The sequence below is a fragment of the Theileria orientalis genome, chromosome 1 (assembly GCF_000740895.1).
Source record: "Theileria orientalis strain Shintoku DNA, chromosome 1, complete genome".
Taxonomy (NCBI): domain Eukaryota; phylum Apicomplexa; class Aconoidasida; order Piroplasmida; family Theileriidae; genus Theileria; species Theileria orientalis.
In genome coordinates, this window is record NC_025260.1 from 1,614,561 (window position 1) to 1,630,507 (window position 15,947).

A 15,947-nucleotide genomic window follows, 5' to 3' on the forward strand; every position below is an offset into this window, starting at 1 on the left:
CAAACAATAAATCAAAGTAGAGTTAATATCCATGTTGCTATTAAAAATATTTGACAATCAAACCATATGAAAACACCGGTGTCAGTCAAGAGCACCTAAATATTATTTAACGAGTTTAGTCATTTAATGATTAAACATAAACGAACATAACAATTTGAATTTATAAATGTTATATAATTGATGTATTTGTTGTGGTTTCATCAACTTTCATATGATTATATGTGGCATCAATACTATTAAGACACACTTAGTATCAGATTCTACAATGCCGATTTGAAACCATGAACTTTTTCATGGTTGAATCGACTTTTTATATATTGTAATATTGATATTTGTGTAAAAATAGTATATATACACTCATTCATGATGGTTTTATGAGTGTTTTTGTTGTCGCCAGTGTAATACTGGTTCGACTACCTCTAGATTTGTATTATTATGTTATAATGGTCTTTTAATCACCTATTCGTGATTAAATAGACAATATGTATTATAATATTTGTGGAATCTTTAAGGATTATACTGTTTTTAATGTAATATATAATGTCTATAGATTTAATGTATACTATGAGTTAACTGACTTGTTTTGAGTCGTTTAACGACTATAAAAAATATTGTATTTTAAAATTAGTTTTATCGCAATTATAATTTTGGTACCTAAGTTTTATCGCAATTCTAAATGTCAGTAAATTAGTTTTATCGCATCAATCTTGATATGTAAACATGGGAGCTCGTCAATCGTATCTCTACATATATTTAAATTCTAAGGATAAGGAATATGACGAATCAGGATGCAAGGTTAAACCTAAGAAAACCGTTGTTAACGGATCTATAGACTTCGAAGTTGTAACTTACACAATCGAATATAAAGGTGATAGTTCCTATTACGACATTTACATATATGACAGTAAAGAAACGGTTTATAATGGTTATTACATCTTTGGTTATTGTTCCCCTAGAACACATCAAGTTGCCAATAAAGTTGAAGTATACTATTCTGTTTTAGCACCAGACAAGCCATTAGTCATTTCTTTTGTTACAAACAGCCAAAAATATAATTGTATATATGACGATTTAAAATATGCCAGATGGAATTGGGCTTCATACATTACTGAACATACTTTTAATGATGATCTGGTAACCAAGTTGAAGAAACAATATAGGAAGTTGAATTTGAATAAAACAATAGAATTTGATGATGGATCTAAGGAAACTAAAGATGTCACGTCATATAAACAAAAAATAGACGATGAATCGTACAGAATTATTTACACACCAAAAGGCCGCGAATCTGTTTTGAATAGTAATTGTTTATTTAGTTCTGACAATAAATTTGCTGATGATAATATACCTTCTGAAGTTAAAAGTGGTTGTAAAGATATTCCTTCTAACGAGAAAAAAAATAAAATTGATCCTTACAGTCTAACTTCTGTTAAAGGGCGCTTTTTTGATGGAATTATAGTATACTTTGCCAAGGATAATGGTCAACCTATAGACAATAAAGATAATAGTGATAAACATATGGCGTTATACTTGGAGTTTATTGATTTGCGTAATAAAGACATATGCCTTAAGAGAAAGGATAAAGATGGTTGTTGGTGGGCTGAGGAATCAGAAGATTACACTGATAATACATCTTTGGGACCTAAATTGAAGCAACTAAAAGCTGAAGTTAATAAAAATGATAAAAGTACTATTATTCTTGATGTTAAGGTGTCATACACTGGTGTTATTGTTAAAAATGGCGAAAGTAAACAAGCTTACATGAAATATACACACGAATTTACAACAGATAAGGATCATAATTTCATGTTTGGGAGGAAAACTATAACCATCGGTTCAGCAACTGATTCATATGGCAAATCAAAAAATGTAGAAGTGTACTATTTGAAAGCTAGTGGTAAAGAGGACGAGCAGCCCTTTTTAATTGTGTTGATAACAAATGGTCAAGAAAAAGAAAAAAACAAGAAAGCATACTACTTTAACAATACAGATAAATTTGACGATTGGAAAATATTTAACAATGAAAAGCCGGAAGAATTGAAAAAAAAACTAGACGAAAAATTAAACAAAATCGAAAATCAATTAAATTGCGTAAAGGATTTAAGATTAGTTCGGCTGATGGCTCATCAAATTTTGATTAGTGAAGAACCTAAACCTCCAGACATAAAAGAGGCGACGACGCCGAAAAGACCAGATTTGGAAACACCAGGACCAACAACTCAACCTCCCAATTGGTGGTTGATCATAGGATGTAGTGTAGGAGGGTTTCTCTTACTAGTGGCTTTGGTTGTTGGTTATTGTATCTATTGGTACAACACAACCATCAAACTCTTGACATAGTTTACACAATCAGGTTGTTTACTCTCACTTGTGTACCATATTTCACTGTACTATACTGTAAACACCTGTAAAATATTGTCAAATGTACCAAAACAGTATTCAACACCTGTAAAATATCACTCACCTCTAATCCAATGCAGTTTTATAACATATGTGTTAGCCATGTTTATTTATAATAGCCTTGTACATACTCAAATAACATCCATCATATCTATTAAGTTATTTCATAATAACCTAAAAACAGCCTATCCAAACAATAAATCAAAGTAGAGTTAATATCCATGTTGCTATTAAAAATATTTGACAATCAAACCATATGAAAACACCGGTGTCAGTCAAGAGCACCTAAATATTATTTAACGAGTTTAGTCATTTAATGATTAAACATAAACGAACATAACAATTTGAATTTATAAATGTTATATAATTGATGTATTTGTTGTGGTTTCATCAACTTTCATATGATTATATGTGGCATCAATACTATTAAGACACACTTAGTATCAGATTCTACAATGCCGATTTGAAACCATGAACTTTTTCATGGTTGAATCGACTTTTTATATATTGTAATATTGATATTTGTGTAAAAATAGTATATATACACTCATTCATGATGGTTTTATGAGTGTTTTTGTTGTCGCCAGTGTAATACTGGTTCGACTACCTCTAGATTTGTATTATTATGTTATAATGGTCTTTTAATCACCTATTCGTGATTAAATAGACAATATGTATTATAATATTTGTGGAATCTTTAAGGATTATACTGTTTTTAATGTAAAATATCTTTGTAGCTTTTATGTATAATATGATTTAACTCTTCATTCATTGATTTAACCATGTTTAATTATAATTCACATTTTATTAAACTAATTATTATCACACTTCTGAATTTATTTTATTTATCGCAACATCTATTTTGTAATATTGACATAACAAGATGGGAGGAGGTTACTCTGATCTTAATGTTTATTATACTGAGAGATGGAAATATTATGATCGTACTCTTTATAAAGTTGAATCAAGAACTAAAAACTTTCAAGGATGTAGCGACTTTGAGGAGGTTACTCATACTATAACATTTACTGAGGGTAAACCCTTAGATTATAACGTTTTATTATACGATGGTACGAACGATAAGAATAAAGGTAAACGTGTATTTGGCTATTATCATCCTAGAAACGACAATGAAGTTATTCAAGAAGTGCGTACCTATTACTCAGTTTTAGCACCAAATGTCCCTCTTGTTATTTCATTTGCTTTAAAAGGTAACCTAACTTATAATTGTTTACTAGGCGAATTGCAAAACGCTAGGTGGGACTATTCTTCAAATATAGCCCGTTATTCTTTTAGAGACAATTTGAATAAGGATTTTTTGGGTAAAGAATTCAGAAAACTGTCATTAAAAAGAACAATTCAATTTACAATAGGGGAGGCCAAAACTGATATTGAAGGTGAAAGACAGGAATTAGGAGGTAATTTAATCTGTAGATTTATTTTTATACCAAAAGGCAACGTTTCGGTCCTAGGCAGTGAAAGTTTATTTTCCTTAGAATCCAATAAACCTAAACCTCAAAATACCATAAAAAATCAAATTGATCCTTATTATTTAACATCTGTTAAAGACCACTTTTTTGATGGAATCATGGTATACTTTGCTGAAGAAATTATGAAACAGGAAAAGTACGAGGATAAAGACGTTGAAAATAGGGTATTACTTTTGCAGTTAATTAACTCATGTAAAACCACATATTTTAAGAGACGAGATAATGACGGTTATTGGTGGTCTGAAGAACAAGTTACGTACACTGACGATAATTCACTTGTAAATGAGTTGGAAAAAATAAAGGATCAAACCGAAGATGTCAACACTGTCATTCTTGACGGGAAGAAAACATACAAGGGGGTTCAAGATGTTAAGACAGATGAAACAAATAAAGCTTGCATAAAATACACACACAAGTATGAAAGCTCTAAGAAGTCGGTCACCTTATTTAAAAGAGAACAAAAAAAACTTGTTACATCTGATCTATCGGATGCCATATCACAGAATGTTGATGTGTACTATCTGAGACCTAAGGATGCAAAGGATGATGATACAGAGCCATTTTTAATCGTATTTTATAAAAATGGTCAACCGCTAAGTGACATGAAAGCATACCACTTTGCAAATAAGTACGGGTTTGAAGAATGGACAAAGTTTCAACAGGATAAGTTAGAAGAAAAGGTAAAAAAAATAGAACAATATGGAAAATGTATAAGCGATTTATTTTTATATCGGACAATGGCATATGAGATATTAATTGGTAAAGAACCTGAACCTCCAGACATAAAAGAGGCGACGACGCCGAAAAGACCAGATTTGGAAACACCAGGACCAACAACTCAACCTCCCAATTGGTGGTTGATCATAGGATGTAGTGTAGGAGGGTTTCTCTTACTAGTGGCTTTGGTTGTTGGTTATGGTATCTATTGGTACAACACAACCATCAAACTCTTGACATAGTTTACACAATCAGGTTGTTTACTCTCACTTGTGTACCATATTTCACTGTACTATACTGTAAACACCTGTAAAATATTGTCAAATGTACCAAAACAGTATTCAACACCTGTAAAATATCACTCACCTTTAATCCAATGGAGTTTTATAACATATGTGTTAGCCATGTTTATTTATAATAGCCTTGTACATACTCAAATAACATCCATCATATCTATTAAGTTATTTCATAATAACCTAAAAACAGCCTATCCAAACAATAAATCAAAGTAGAGTTAATATCCATGTTGCTATTAAAAATATTTGACAATCAAACCATATGAAAACACCGGTGTCAGTCAAGAGCACCTAAATATTATTTAACGAGTTTAGTCATTTAATGATTAAACATAAACGAACATAACAATTTGAATTTATAAATGTTATATAATTGATGTATTTGTTGTGGTTTCATCAACTTTCATATGATTATATGTGGCATCAATACTATTAAGACACACTTAGTATCAGATTCTACAATGCCGATTTGAAACCATGAACTTTTTCATGGTTGAATCGACTTTTTATATATTGTAATATTGATATTTGTGTAAAAATAGTATATATACACTCATTCATGATGGTTTTATGAGTGTTTTTGTTGTCGCCAGTGTAATACTGGTTCGACTACCTCTTGATTTGTATTATTATGTTATAATGGTCTTTTAATCACCTATTCGTGATTAAATAGACAATATGTATTATAATATTTGTGGAATCTTTAAGGATTATACTGTTTTTAATGTAATATATAATGTCTATAGATTTAATGTATACTATGAGTTAACTGACTTGTTTTGAGTCGTTTAACGACTATAAAAAATATTGTATTTTAAAATTAGTTTTATCGCAATTATAATTTTGGTACCTAAGTTTTATCGCAATTCTAAATGTCAGTAAATTAGTTTTATCGCATCAATCTTGATATGTAAACATGGGAGCTCGTCAATCGTATCTCTACTTATATTTAAATTCTAAGGATAAGGAATATGACGAATCAGTATGCAAGGTTGAGTTTAAGAAATCTGTAGTTAAAGGTTGCATCGACTTTGAAGTTGTAACTTACACAATCAAATATAATGGAAAGGATCCTACAAGTTTTGATATTTACATATATGACAGTAAAGAAACGGTTTATAATGGTTATTACATCTTTGGTTATTGTTCCCCTAGAACACATCAAGTTGCCAATAAAGTTGAAGTATACTATTCTGTTTTAGCACCAGACAAGCCATTAGTCATATCTTTTGTTACTGAAAGTACCAATCCTTATAACTGCGATTTTGATAAATTGAAAAATGCCAGATGGGATTGGGCCGCTTATATAACCGAATATTTAATTAAGGGCGATATTCTTGACTACTTAAAGGAAAAGTACAAGAAGTTGAATCTGAATAAGACAATAGAATTAGTGGATGGAAATAAGGAAACGAAAGATGTTAAAGGATTTAAACAGGAGATAGGCGAAGAAAACAAGGACTACAGAATTATTTACATACCAAACGGCAAAGAATCAGTTTTGAATAGTAACTGTTTATTTAGTTCCGAAACTAAATTTGATGATAAAAATAAACAGGCTATAGTTCAAAATGGTTGTAAAGACCCATCAGCTAAAGGTGTTAAAAATCAAATTGATCCTTATTATCTAACATCTGTTAAAGGTCAATTTTTCGATGGAATTATTGTATACTTTGCTCGAGACGAAGGAAAGAAAGATAGTTCGCCTAATGAACACCACGATAAAAGTACGGCTTTATATTTGGAGTTCATTGATTTGCGCAAGAAAGATATATGCTTTCAGAGAAAGGATAAAGCCGGTTGTTGTTGGGTTGAGGAAAAAATCGAGTATGATAACGATTCTAAACTTTTAGAATCGTTAAAAAAGATAAATGACAATATCAAAGAAGAGGTAAACACAGTAATTATTGATAATAAGAATGGATATAATGGTGTTACTGTTAAACCTGAGGATGGTAAAACTGCATACAAGAAATACACTTACACATTTGAAAAAGAGAATAAACTTTACTTCATATTCGGAAGAAAAGAATCTGAAATTCCTAAGATAAACGAAGGTTCGCTTAAAACAAGTAAAGTTGAAGTATATTTCTTGAAAATCAAAGGTAGAGAGGATGAACAGCCATTTTTAATCTCGTTTGAATATAAAGAATCACCTGAAAAAACTAAAGCTTACCACTTCAAATACGGCTTCGGATTTGAGGGCTGGATAGAGTTTGAAGTTAAAAAAAAAGATGAGAAACAAACACAAGAAGATTTAAAAAAAGAAATAAAAAATAAGTTGGATGAAATAGAAGGTAATGGATCATGTTCTACGGATTTACATACACTACAATTCATGGCTTATCAAATACTAACAACGGATAAACCTCCGCCTGCTCCCGCAGCTCCACCACCGAAAAAAGAGAACAGACCGGATTTATATGTGCCAGATCCAACAACTCAACCTCCCAATTGGTGGTTGATCATAGGATGTAGTGTAGGAGGGTTTCTCTTACTAGTGGCTTTGGTTGTTGGTTATTGTATCTATTGGTACAACACAACCATCAAACTCTTGACATAGTTTACACAATCAGGTTGTTTACTCTCACTTGTGTACCATATTTCACTGTACTATACTGTAAACACCTGTAAAATATTGTCAAATGTACCAAAACAGTATTCAACACCTGTAAAATATCACTCACCTCTAATCCAATGCAGTTTTATAACATATGTGTTAGCCATGTTTATTTATAATAGCCTTGTACATACTCAAATAACATCCATCATATCTATTAAGTTATTTCATAATAACCTAAAAACAGCCTATCCAAACAATAAATCAAAGTAGAGTTAATATCCATGTTGCTATTAAAAATATTTGACAATCAAACCATATGAAAACACCGGTGTCAGTCAAGAGCACCTAAATATTATTTAACGAGTTTAGTCATTTAATGATTAAACATAAACGAACATAACAATTTGAATTTATAAATGTTATATAATTGATGTATTTGTTGTGGTTTCATCAACTTTCATATGATTATATGTGGCATCAATACTATTAAGACACACTTAGTATCAGATTCTACAATGCCGATTTGAAACCATGAACTTTTTCATGGTTGAATCGACTTTTTATATATTGTAATATTGATATTTGTGTAAAAATAGTATATATACACTCATTCATGATGGTTTTATGAGTGTTTTTGTTGTCGCCAGTGTAATACTGGTTCGACTACCTCTTGATTTGTATTATTATGTTATAATGGTCTTTTAATCACCTATTCGTGATTAAATTGACCAATTGTATATTGTTTTATTTAATAATCCATTTGATTATATATATTAATTAATGTAGTATGTTTCTAAAACTTGTTTTTTAACTTATAATTGTTTTAAATAAGGCTTTAAACAATTATAAATGTTGGTACACATTTTTAATATTATAAAAATGAATAATTATCGCAATTGTAAATTCAGTATAATTATCGCAATATCGTCTTAGTGAGTTCGACATAAGATGGGAGCTCGTCAATCCTATCTCTACATTTATTTAAAGAATAAGGATAAAGACTGTAATGAAGCTGGATGTTCTGTATCTCCTTCCAAATCAGTAGTCAAAGGTTGCATCGATTTCGAACTTGTAACCTACACAATCCAATATAAAGGTGATAGTACCTATTACGACATTTACATATATGACACTGAAGACAAAGATCCTGACGCTTATTACATCTTTGGTTATTGTTCCCCTAGAACACATCAAGTTGCCAATAAAGTTGAAGTATACTATTCTGTTTTAGCACCAGACAAGCCATTAGTCATTTCTTTTGTTACAAACAGCCAAAAATATAATTGTATATATGATGATTTAAAATATGCCAGATGGAATTGGGCTTCATACATTACTGAACATACTTTTAAGGGTGATGTGTTACTTAAGTTGAAGGAACAATACAGGAAGTTGAATTTGAACAAAACGATTAAATTAGCTGTTGGAGAAGAGGCAACTAAAGATGTTACAGTATTTCAACAGGAAATAGGCCAAGAAAAAAAGAACTACAGAATTATTTACAAACCAAACGGCAAAGAATCAGTTTTGAATAGCAATTGTATATTCAATCATGAAACAATAGATCCATCCAAACAACTTGAGGTTGAAAATGGTTGTAAAGAACATAAAGCTAATGATAAAAAAAATCAAATTGATCCTTATTGTCTAACTTCTGTTAAAGATCACTTTTTTGATGGAATTATAGTATACTATGATAAAGAGAATGGCAATAAGAATATGGCGTTATACTTGGAGTTCATTGATTTGCGCAAGAAAGACATATGCCTTAAGAGAATGGATCAAGAAGGTTGTTGGTGGGCTGAAGAAAAAATCGAGTACAATGACAATAAGGATTTGGAGAGTCAATTAAGTACAATAAAATCTGGTCTCAAAAGTGGTAACACTGTTCTTCTTGATGCTAAGGCGACATACACCGGTGTTGAAGTCACACCTGACACAAGTAAACAAGTTTATATTATATATAAACACGTATTTACATCAGGTAAAGAGCTTAATATCTTGTTCGCAAGAACAACAATATCAATCACTGCAAAAGGCATAACAGGCGTCAACGCAAAACATGTTGAAGTGTATTATTTGAAAGCTGGCCATAAAGACGATACAGAACCGTTTTTAATAGCATTGTATGAAAATGATGTTAATTCTCTAAAGAAAGCTTACCACTTTACGATAAATGGCAAATTTAAAGACTGGATTGAGTTTGAAATAAAAAAAGGAGCATCTAAGGAAGAAGAATCACAAGAGCAATTGACTAAAAAATTTAAGGAGAAGGTCACCAAAATAGAACAGTCTGGAAGTTGTATTAAGGAAATAATTTCACGTCGATTCATAGCATATCAAATATTGACTACCGATGAAATTCCCACAGCTCCCGCAGGTCCGCCAGCAGTTCCACCTATAAGACCACCCTTGGAAACACCAGGACCAACAACTCAACCTCCCAATTGGTGGTTGATCATAGGATGTAGTGTAGGAGGGTTTCTCTTACTAGTGGCTTTGGTTGTTGGTTATGGTATCTATTGGTACAACACAACCATCAAACTCTTGACATAGTTTACACAATCAGGTTGTTTACTCTCACTTGTGTACCATATTTCACTGTACTATACTGTAAACACCTGTAAAATATTGTCAAATGTACCAAAACAGTATTCAACACCTGTAAAATATCACTCACCTCTAATCCAATGCAGTTTTATAACATATGTGTTAGCCATGTTTATTTATAATAGCCTTGTACATACTCAAATAACATCCATCATATCTATTAAGTTATTTCATAATAACCTAAAAACAGCCTATCCAAACAATAAATCAAAGTAGAGTTAATATCCATGTTGCTATTAAAAATATTTGACAATCAAACCATATGAAAACACCGGTGTCAGTCAAGAGCACCTAAATATTATTTAACGAGTTTAGTCATTTAATGATTAAACATAAACGAACATAACAATTTGAATTTATAAATGTTATATAATTGATGTATTTGTTGTGGTTTCATCAACTTTCATATGATTATATGTGGCATCAATACTATTAAGACACACTTAGTATCAGATTCTACAATGCCGATTTGAAACCATGAACTTTTTCATGGTTGAATCGACTTTTTATATATTGTAATATTGATATTTGTGTAAAAATAGTATATATACACTCATTCATGATGGTTTTATGAGTGTTTTTGTTGTCGCCAGTGTAATACTGGTTCGACTACCTCTAGATTTGTATTATTATGTTATAATGGTCTTTTAATCACCTATTCGTGATTAAATAGACAATATGTATTATAATATTTGTGGAATCTTTAAGGATTATACTGTTTTTAATGTAATATATAATGTCTATAGATTTAATGTATACTATGAGTTAACTGACTTGTTTTGAGTCGTTTAACGACTATAAAAAATATTGTATTTTAAAATTAGTTTTATCGCAATTATAATTTTGGTACCTAAGTTTTATCGCAATTCTAAATGTCAGTAAATTAGTTTTATCGCATCAATCTTGATATGTAAACATGGGAGTTCGTCAATCTCATCTTAACATTCATTTGCTATATAAGACCGGTAAATACGGTCAACAAGGTTACGAAGTTACTCTTTCCAAAGAAGTAGTCAAAGATTGTAAAAGCTTTGAAGTTTACACTCATACAATCGAATATAAGTCAGGGAATGGTACTAATTTTGATATTTATATTTATAACAATAAACGGCCATATACTACAGATTCTTACGTTTTCGCTTACTGTTCCCCTAGCGGCAAGAATCAAGTCGTGAAAGCGGTTAAAGTTTATTTTTCAGTTTTCATTCCTGATGTACCTTTGGTTATTTCATTTTATACGAACGGTGCCCAAACTCATAACTGTTTACCCAGTGTTCTGAAAAAAGCCGGTTGGGATTATGGAGCCTATATAACAAGACAATCCTTTATTGAGGAGTTATCCAAAGAATTGCCTAAGTTATATAAACAGGCATCATCAAACTGGAAAATACAGTTTTTTGCTAAACATGATGTTGAATCAACTATTTCTGAACAAAAGGAAGATTTAGATAATGAAGGCAATTATAAAAGATATATTTATAAACCATCAATTGAAAAAGCTACTATGAGTAGCAAAGAGTTGTTTAAATCTTTTACAACTTCTGCGTTTAAAAATCAAATAGATTATTCGTATTTAAGCATTGTTAACGAAAAAACTTTTGATGGTATTCTAATATACACTTACATCAATATCGCATTAGTTTTGGAGTTTATTGATCCTTGTCAAAAAATACACATTCAGAGAAAGGATAAGGATGCTACCTACTGGGCTAAGGAAGAATTAGAATACACAGAGGATAAATCTCTAACAGAGAATTTGAATAAAATACAATCCGAGTCAAGCTCTAATAACATTGTCACATTTATGCTTGACAAATTCGACAAATACAACGATGTCGAAGTTACACATAATAAGGATTCTCATACCACGTACACCAAATACACACATAAATCGAAGGTTGAAAATAAACCTAACCTTGTATTTAAAGGTGTAAAGGTCACCATAGTAAAACAGCCTTTTGAAAATAAAACGAAATCTCTTGATGTATACTATTTGAAAGTTAGAGGAGGGATAGATGGCAAGCAGGATGGGAAACCTTTTTTAATTATATTTAATGAAACTGGTGAGGGTAAAGAAAATAAAACGACAATATACCACTTTAACAACACTGAACAATTTAATGATTGGATCGAATTTAAAGATGATAAATCTGAAAAATTGGAACAAAAATTAGAAGAAATAGAGAGTAGTAGAGGTTGTGGTGTTGATTTATTTCTCCTTCGAAAGTTAGCTTTTGAAATATTAATTAGAGAAGAACGTCCCACTCCTCCCGCGCCTCCACCAGAGGAAAAACCAAAAAGACCACCTATATATGTACCTCCAACAACTGAACCAGCGAATTTATCGTTAATCATAGGATGCAGTGTAGGAGGGTTCCTCTTACTAGTGGCTTTGGTTGTTGGTTATGGTATCTATTGGTACAACACAACCATCAAACTCTTGACATAGTTTACACAATCAGGTTGTTTACTCTCACTTGTGTACCATATTTCACTGTACTATACTGTAAACACCTGTAAAATATTGTCAAATGTACCAAAACAGTATTCAACACCTGTAACATATCACTCACCTCTAATCCAATGCAGTTTTATAACATATGTGTTAGCCATGTTTATTTATAATAGCCTTGTACATACTCAAATAACATCCATCATATCTATTAAGTTATTTCATAATAACCTAAAAACAGCCTATCCAAACAATAAATCAAAGTAGAGTTAATATCCATGTTGCTATTAAAAATATTTGACAATCAAACCATATGAAAACACCGGTGTCAGTCAAGAGCACCTAAATATTATTTAACGAGTTTAGTCATTTAATGATTAAACATAAACGAACATAACAATTTGAATTTATAAATGTTATATAATTGATGTATTTGTTGTGGTTTCATCAACTTTCATATGATTATATGTGGCATCAATACTATTAAGACACACTTAGTATCAGATTCTACAATGCCGATTTGAAACCATGAACTTTTTCATGGTTGAATCGACTTTTTATATATTGTAATATTGATATTTGTGTAAAAATAGTATATATACACTCATTCATGATGGTTTTATGAGTGTTTTTGTTGTCGCCAGTGTAATACTGGTTCGACTACCTCTTGATTTGTATTATTATGTTATAATGGTCTTTTAATCACCTATTCGTGATTAAATTGACCAATTGTATATTGTTTTATTTAATAATCCATTTGATTATATATATTAATTAATGTAGTATGTTTCTAAAACTTGTTTTTTAACTTATAATTGTTTTAAATAAGGCTTTAAACAATTATAAATGTTGGTACACATTTTTAATATTATAAAAATGAATAATTATCGCAATTGTAAATTCAGTATAATTATCGCAATATCGTCTTAGTGAGTTCGACATAAGATGGGAGCTCGTCAATCCTATCTCTACATTTATTTAAAGAATACTGAAAGATCATATTCCCATGATGGATACAAAGTAACTCATTCCATAGAATCAGTCGACAATTGTAAGAACTTTGAAGTTGTTACACATAAAATAGAATATAACCCAGGGGATGGTACTAATTTCGATATTTACCTATACGAAACTGAAGACAAAAATCCTAACGCTTACTATTTTTTCGCCTATTGTTCTCCTGGCATCAAAACACATGTTGCCAAAGAGGTCAAAGTATATTATTCAATTTTAGGTCCTCATATTCCTTTGATGATTTCTTTTGTTAGAGATAAAGACACCATTAACTGTGACGTTGACAAATTAAGAAGAGACAGATGGAATTGGGCCGCTTATATAACTGATTATTCCCTTGGGACTGATCTTAAAAAACCTTTGGAAGATGCGTTCAAGAAGACATTTTGGAACAGAACAATAGAATTTGAGCAAGGAAGTAAGCCAACTTCAAATGTTATAGTATTTCCTCAACGAATTGATGATAAAAATTACAGAATTATCTTTATACCAAATAAGGGAGATCCAGTTTTGAATGTTAACTGTTTATTTAGTTTTGATACTACATTTAAATCTGAATATAAATCGTATGAAGTTCAAGCTGGTTGTAAAAATACTATATCCAATGCTAAAAATCAGATTGATTCTTATTTTCTGGAATCGCTTAAAAAAGTAGTATATTATAATGGCATCATTGTATACTATGCTCGAGACAAAGAACAACAAGGTGACCTCAGACTTGAAGAAAACCACTATGACAATACTGCTTTACTTGTAGAGTTTGTTAATTCATGTGAAACCGTATCCTTTAAGAGAAAAAATAAAAACTGTTCATGGTGGGTTGAAGAAACATTTAACTACAAGAACTTTAAAGATTTGCCTGGTCAGTTAGATACAATATCCAAAGAAGCCAAAGAAGAAGTAAACGCAGTCATTATTGAAAAAACTTCTAGATACCATGGTGTTTCAGAATTTAAACAAGATAAACAACCAGCTTATATGAAATACACACACGAATTTGGAACAGCTAACACGACAGTCCTCCTCTCTAATAGAACAAAGTTAGACGTTGGTCCATTCAAAAATTTAGGCATTAAAGCAAAGCATGTTGAGGTATGTTATTTAAAAGTTGGTGATAATAACGATACACAACCGTTTTTAATAGCATTGTATGAAAATGAATCGAAACTCGCCAAAGTTTGCCACTTTAACAATAAGGACAAATTTGATGATTGGATTGAATTGGAACCAATGGACAAATTAGAGGAAAAATTAAAAAAAATATCGGAAAGTGGATCTTGTTCTACTCATGTATTTTGGCTTAGAAAGGTGGCCTTTTATTTTTTAACAACCGGTGAGCCTCCCCCTGAAGCTCCACCAAAAGAACCTGTTCCACCAGAAAGACCACCCGTAGATTCTCCGACACCACCGCCACCTCCAGGACGAAATTGGTGGTTGATCATAGGATGTAGTGTAGGAGGGTTCCTCTTACTAGTGGCTTTGGTTGTTGGTTATGGTATCTATTGGTACAACACAACCATCAAACTCTTGACATAGTTTACACAATCAGGTTGTTTACTCTCACTTGTGTACCATATTTCACTGTACTATACTGTAAACACCTGTAAAATATGACACTCTGAATACTCTCAGAAATATTCAACGCAGCTTTAACGGATTTAATGCAGTTTTAACTTGTAAATCAGTTTCACACTTAAGGCTGGTTTAACACACTAATATAATGCAGAATTAATATATGCTATATTACATATATACTACACATAGTATTTCCAATGTGTATACTAAGAATACATATATATAAATAAAGATATTTTATTAAATTAACGTAAGAACATTGGTATTAATCCTCTTGATAGTACTTTTTGGCGTGTTCGGAGTACTTCTCTGGCGACACTGCCTCCACGACGATCGGCATAAAGCCGTGTAATGTGCCGCACATCTCACTGCATTGGCCGTAAAACACGCCCTCACGCAGTATAAAAGTTGTCACCTTGCATAATCGTCCTGGGACTGCGTCAACTTTAATCCCCAGGGATGGAACTGACCAGCAGTGTAACACGTCAGTTGCAGTGACTAGAAAGCGTATGTGTGTCCTCGTTGGCAATGTCAGCCTCTTATCCACCTCAAGTTGCCTGAGCATACCTGGAAGTAGGTCCTCATCGGTGACCAGGTTTGACTGGAACGAGTAGTACTTAGGAATCAGATCTGGGTTTTCCAGGTACTTTTTAGGTATCGGATATCGGTCTCTCGAGCGTTCCAAATCTGCTTCAGATACCTGTGGCTTTGGTGCTTCTGCGTAGGAGGTGTTTAACAGTTTATTTTTCAGAGTATCCCACCACATTGTATATTTTAAGTGTGTATATTCACCGAGTGTTTATTAGTTCAAATATTCCAATTTTTTAAAA

The 15,947-nt window shown here is 31.5% G+C and overlaps 7 protein-coding genes across 7 annotated transcripts; 6 read left to right on the forward strand and 1 right to left on the reverse strand.

Annotated features, from left to right (window-relative positions):
- Nucleotides 1–720: 720 nt before the first annotated feature.
- Nucleotides 721–2,340, forward strand: TOT_010000658 (conserved hypothetical protein; the record flags this gene model as incomplete). Its single annotated transcript, XM_009691204.1, has 1 exon — nucleotides 721–2,340. One exon carries the CDS (start codon nucleotides 721–723, stop codon nucleotides 2,338–2,340), a length of 1,620 nt encoding a protein of 539 aa, XP_009689499.1.
- Nucleotides 2,341–3,283: 943 nt separating this feature from the next.
- TOT_010000659 (conserved hypothetical protein) lies at nucleotides 3,284–4,849 on the forward strand (the record flags this gene model as incomplete). The annotated part of the gene is made up of 1 exon (XM_009691205.1): nucleotides 3,284–4,849. One exon carries the CDS (start codon nucleotides 3,284–3,286, stop codon nucleotides 4,847–4,849), a length of 1,566 nt encoding a protein of 521 aa, XP_009689500.1.
- A 970-nt stretch (nucleotides 4,850–5,819) lies between these two features.
- On the forward strand, nucleotides 5,820–7,466 carry TOT_010000660 (conserved hypothetical protein; the record flags this gene model as incomplete). The annotated part of the gene is made up of 1 exon (XM_009691206.1): nucleotides 5,820–7,466. The coding sequence occupies one exon, from the start codon at nucleotides 5,820–5,822 to the stop codon at nucleotides 7,464–7,466; it is 1,647 nt and encodes a 548-aa protein (XP_009689501.1).
- Nucleotides 7,467–8,414: 948 nt separating this feature from the next.
- TOT_010000661 (hypothetical protein) lies at nucleotides 8,415–10,022 on the forward strand (the record flags this gene model as incomplete). The annotated part of the gene is made up of 1 exon (XM_009691207.1): nucleotides 8,415–10,022. The coding sequence occupies one exon, from the start codon at nucleotides 8,415–8,417 to the stop codon at nucleotides 10,020–10,022; it is 1,608 nt and encodes a 535-aa protein (XP_009689502.1).
- A 970-nt stretch (nucleotides 10,023–10,992) lies between these two features.
- Nucleotides 10,993–12,525, forward strand: TOT_010000662 (hypothetical protein; the record flags this gene model as incomplete). Its single annotated transcript, XM_009691208.1, has 1 exon — nucleotides 10,993–12,525. One exon carries the CDS (start codon nucleotides 10,993–10,995, stop codon nucleotides 12,523–12,525), a length of 1,533 nt encoding a protein of 510 aa, XP_009689503.1.
- A 948-nt stretch (nucleotides 12,526–13,473) lies between these two features.
- Nucleotides 13,474–15,078, forward strand: TOT_010000663 (hypothetical protein; the record flags this gene model as incomplete). Its single annotated transcript, XM_009691209.1, has 1 exon — nucleotides 13,474–15,078. The coding sequence occupies one exon, from the start codon at nucleotides 13,474–13,476 to the stop codon at nucleotides 15,076–15,078; it is 1,605 nt and encodes a 534-aa protein (XP_009689504.1).
- A 304-nt stretch (nucleotides 15,079–15,382) lies between these two features.
- Nucleotides 15,383–15,883, reverse strand: TOT_010000664 (cytochrome c oxidase subunit 2; the record flags this gene model as incomplete). Its single annotated transcript, XM_009691210.1, has 1 exon — nucleotides 15,383–15,883. The coding sequence occupies one exon, from the start codon at nucleotides 15,881–15,883 to the stop codon at nucleotides 15,383–15,385; it is 501 nt and encodes a 166-aa protein (XP_009689505.1).
- Nucleotides 15,884–15,947: the final 64 nt, after the last annotated feature.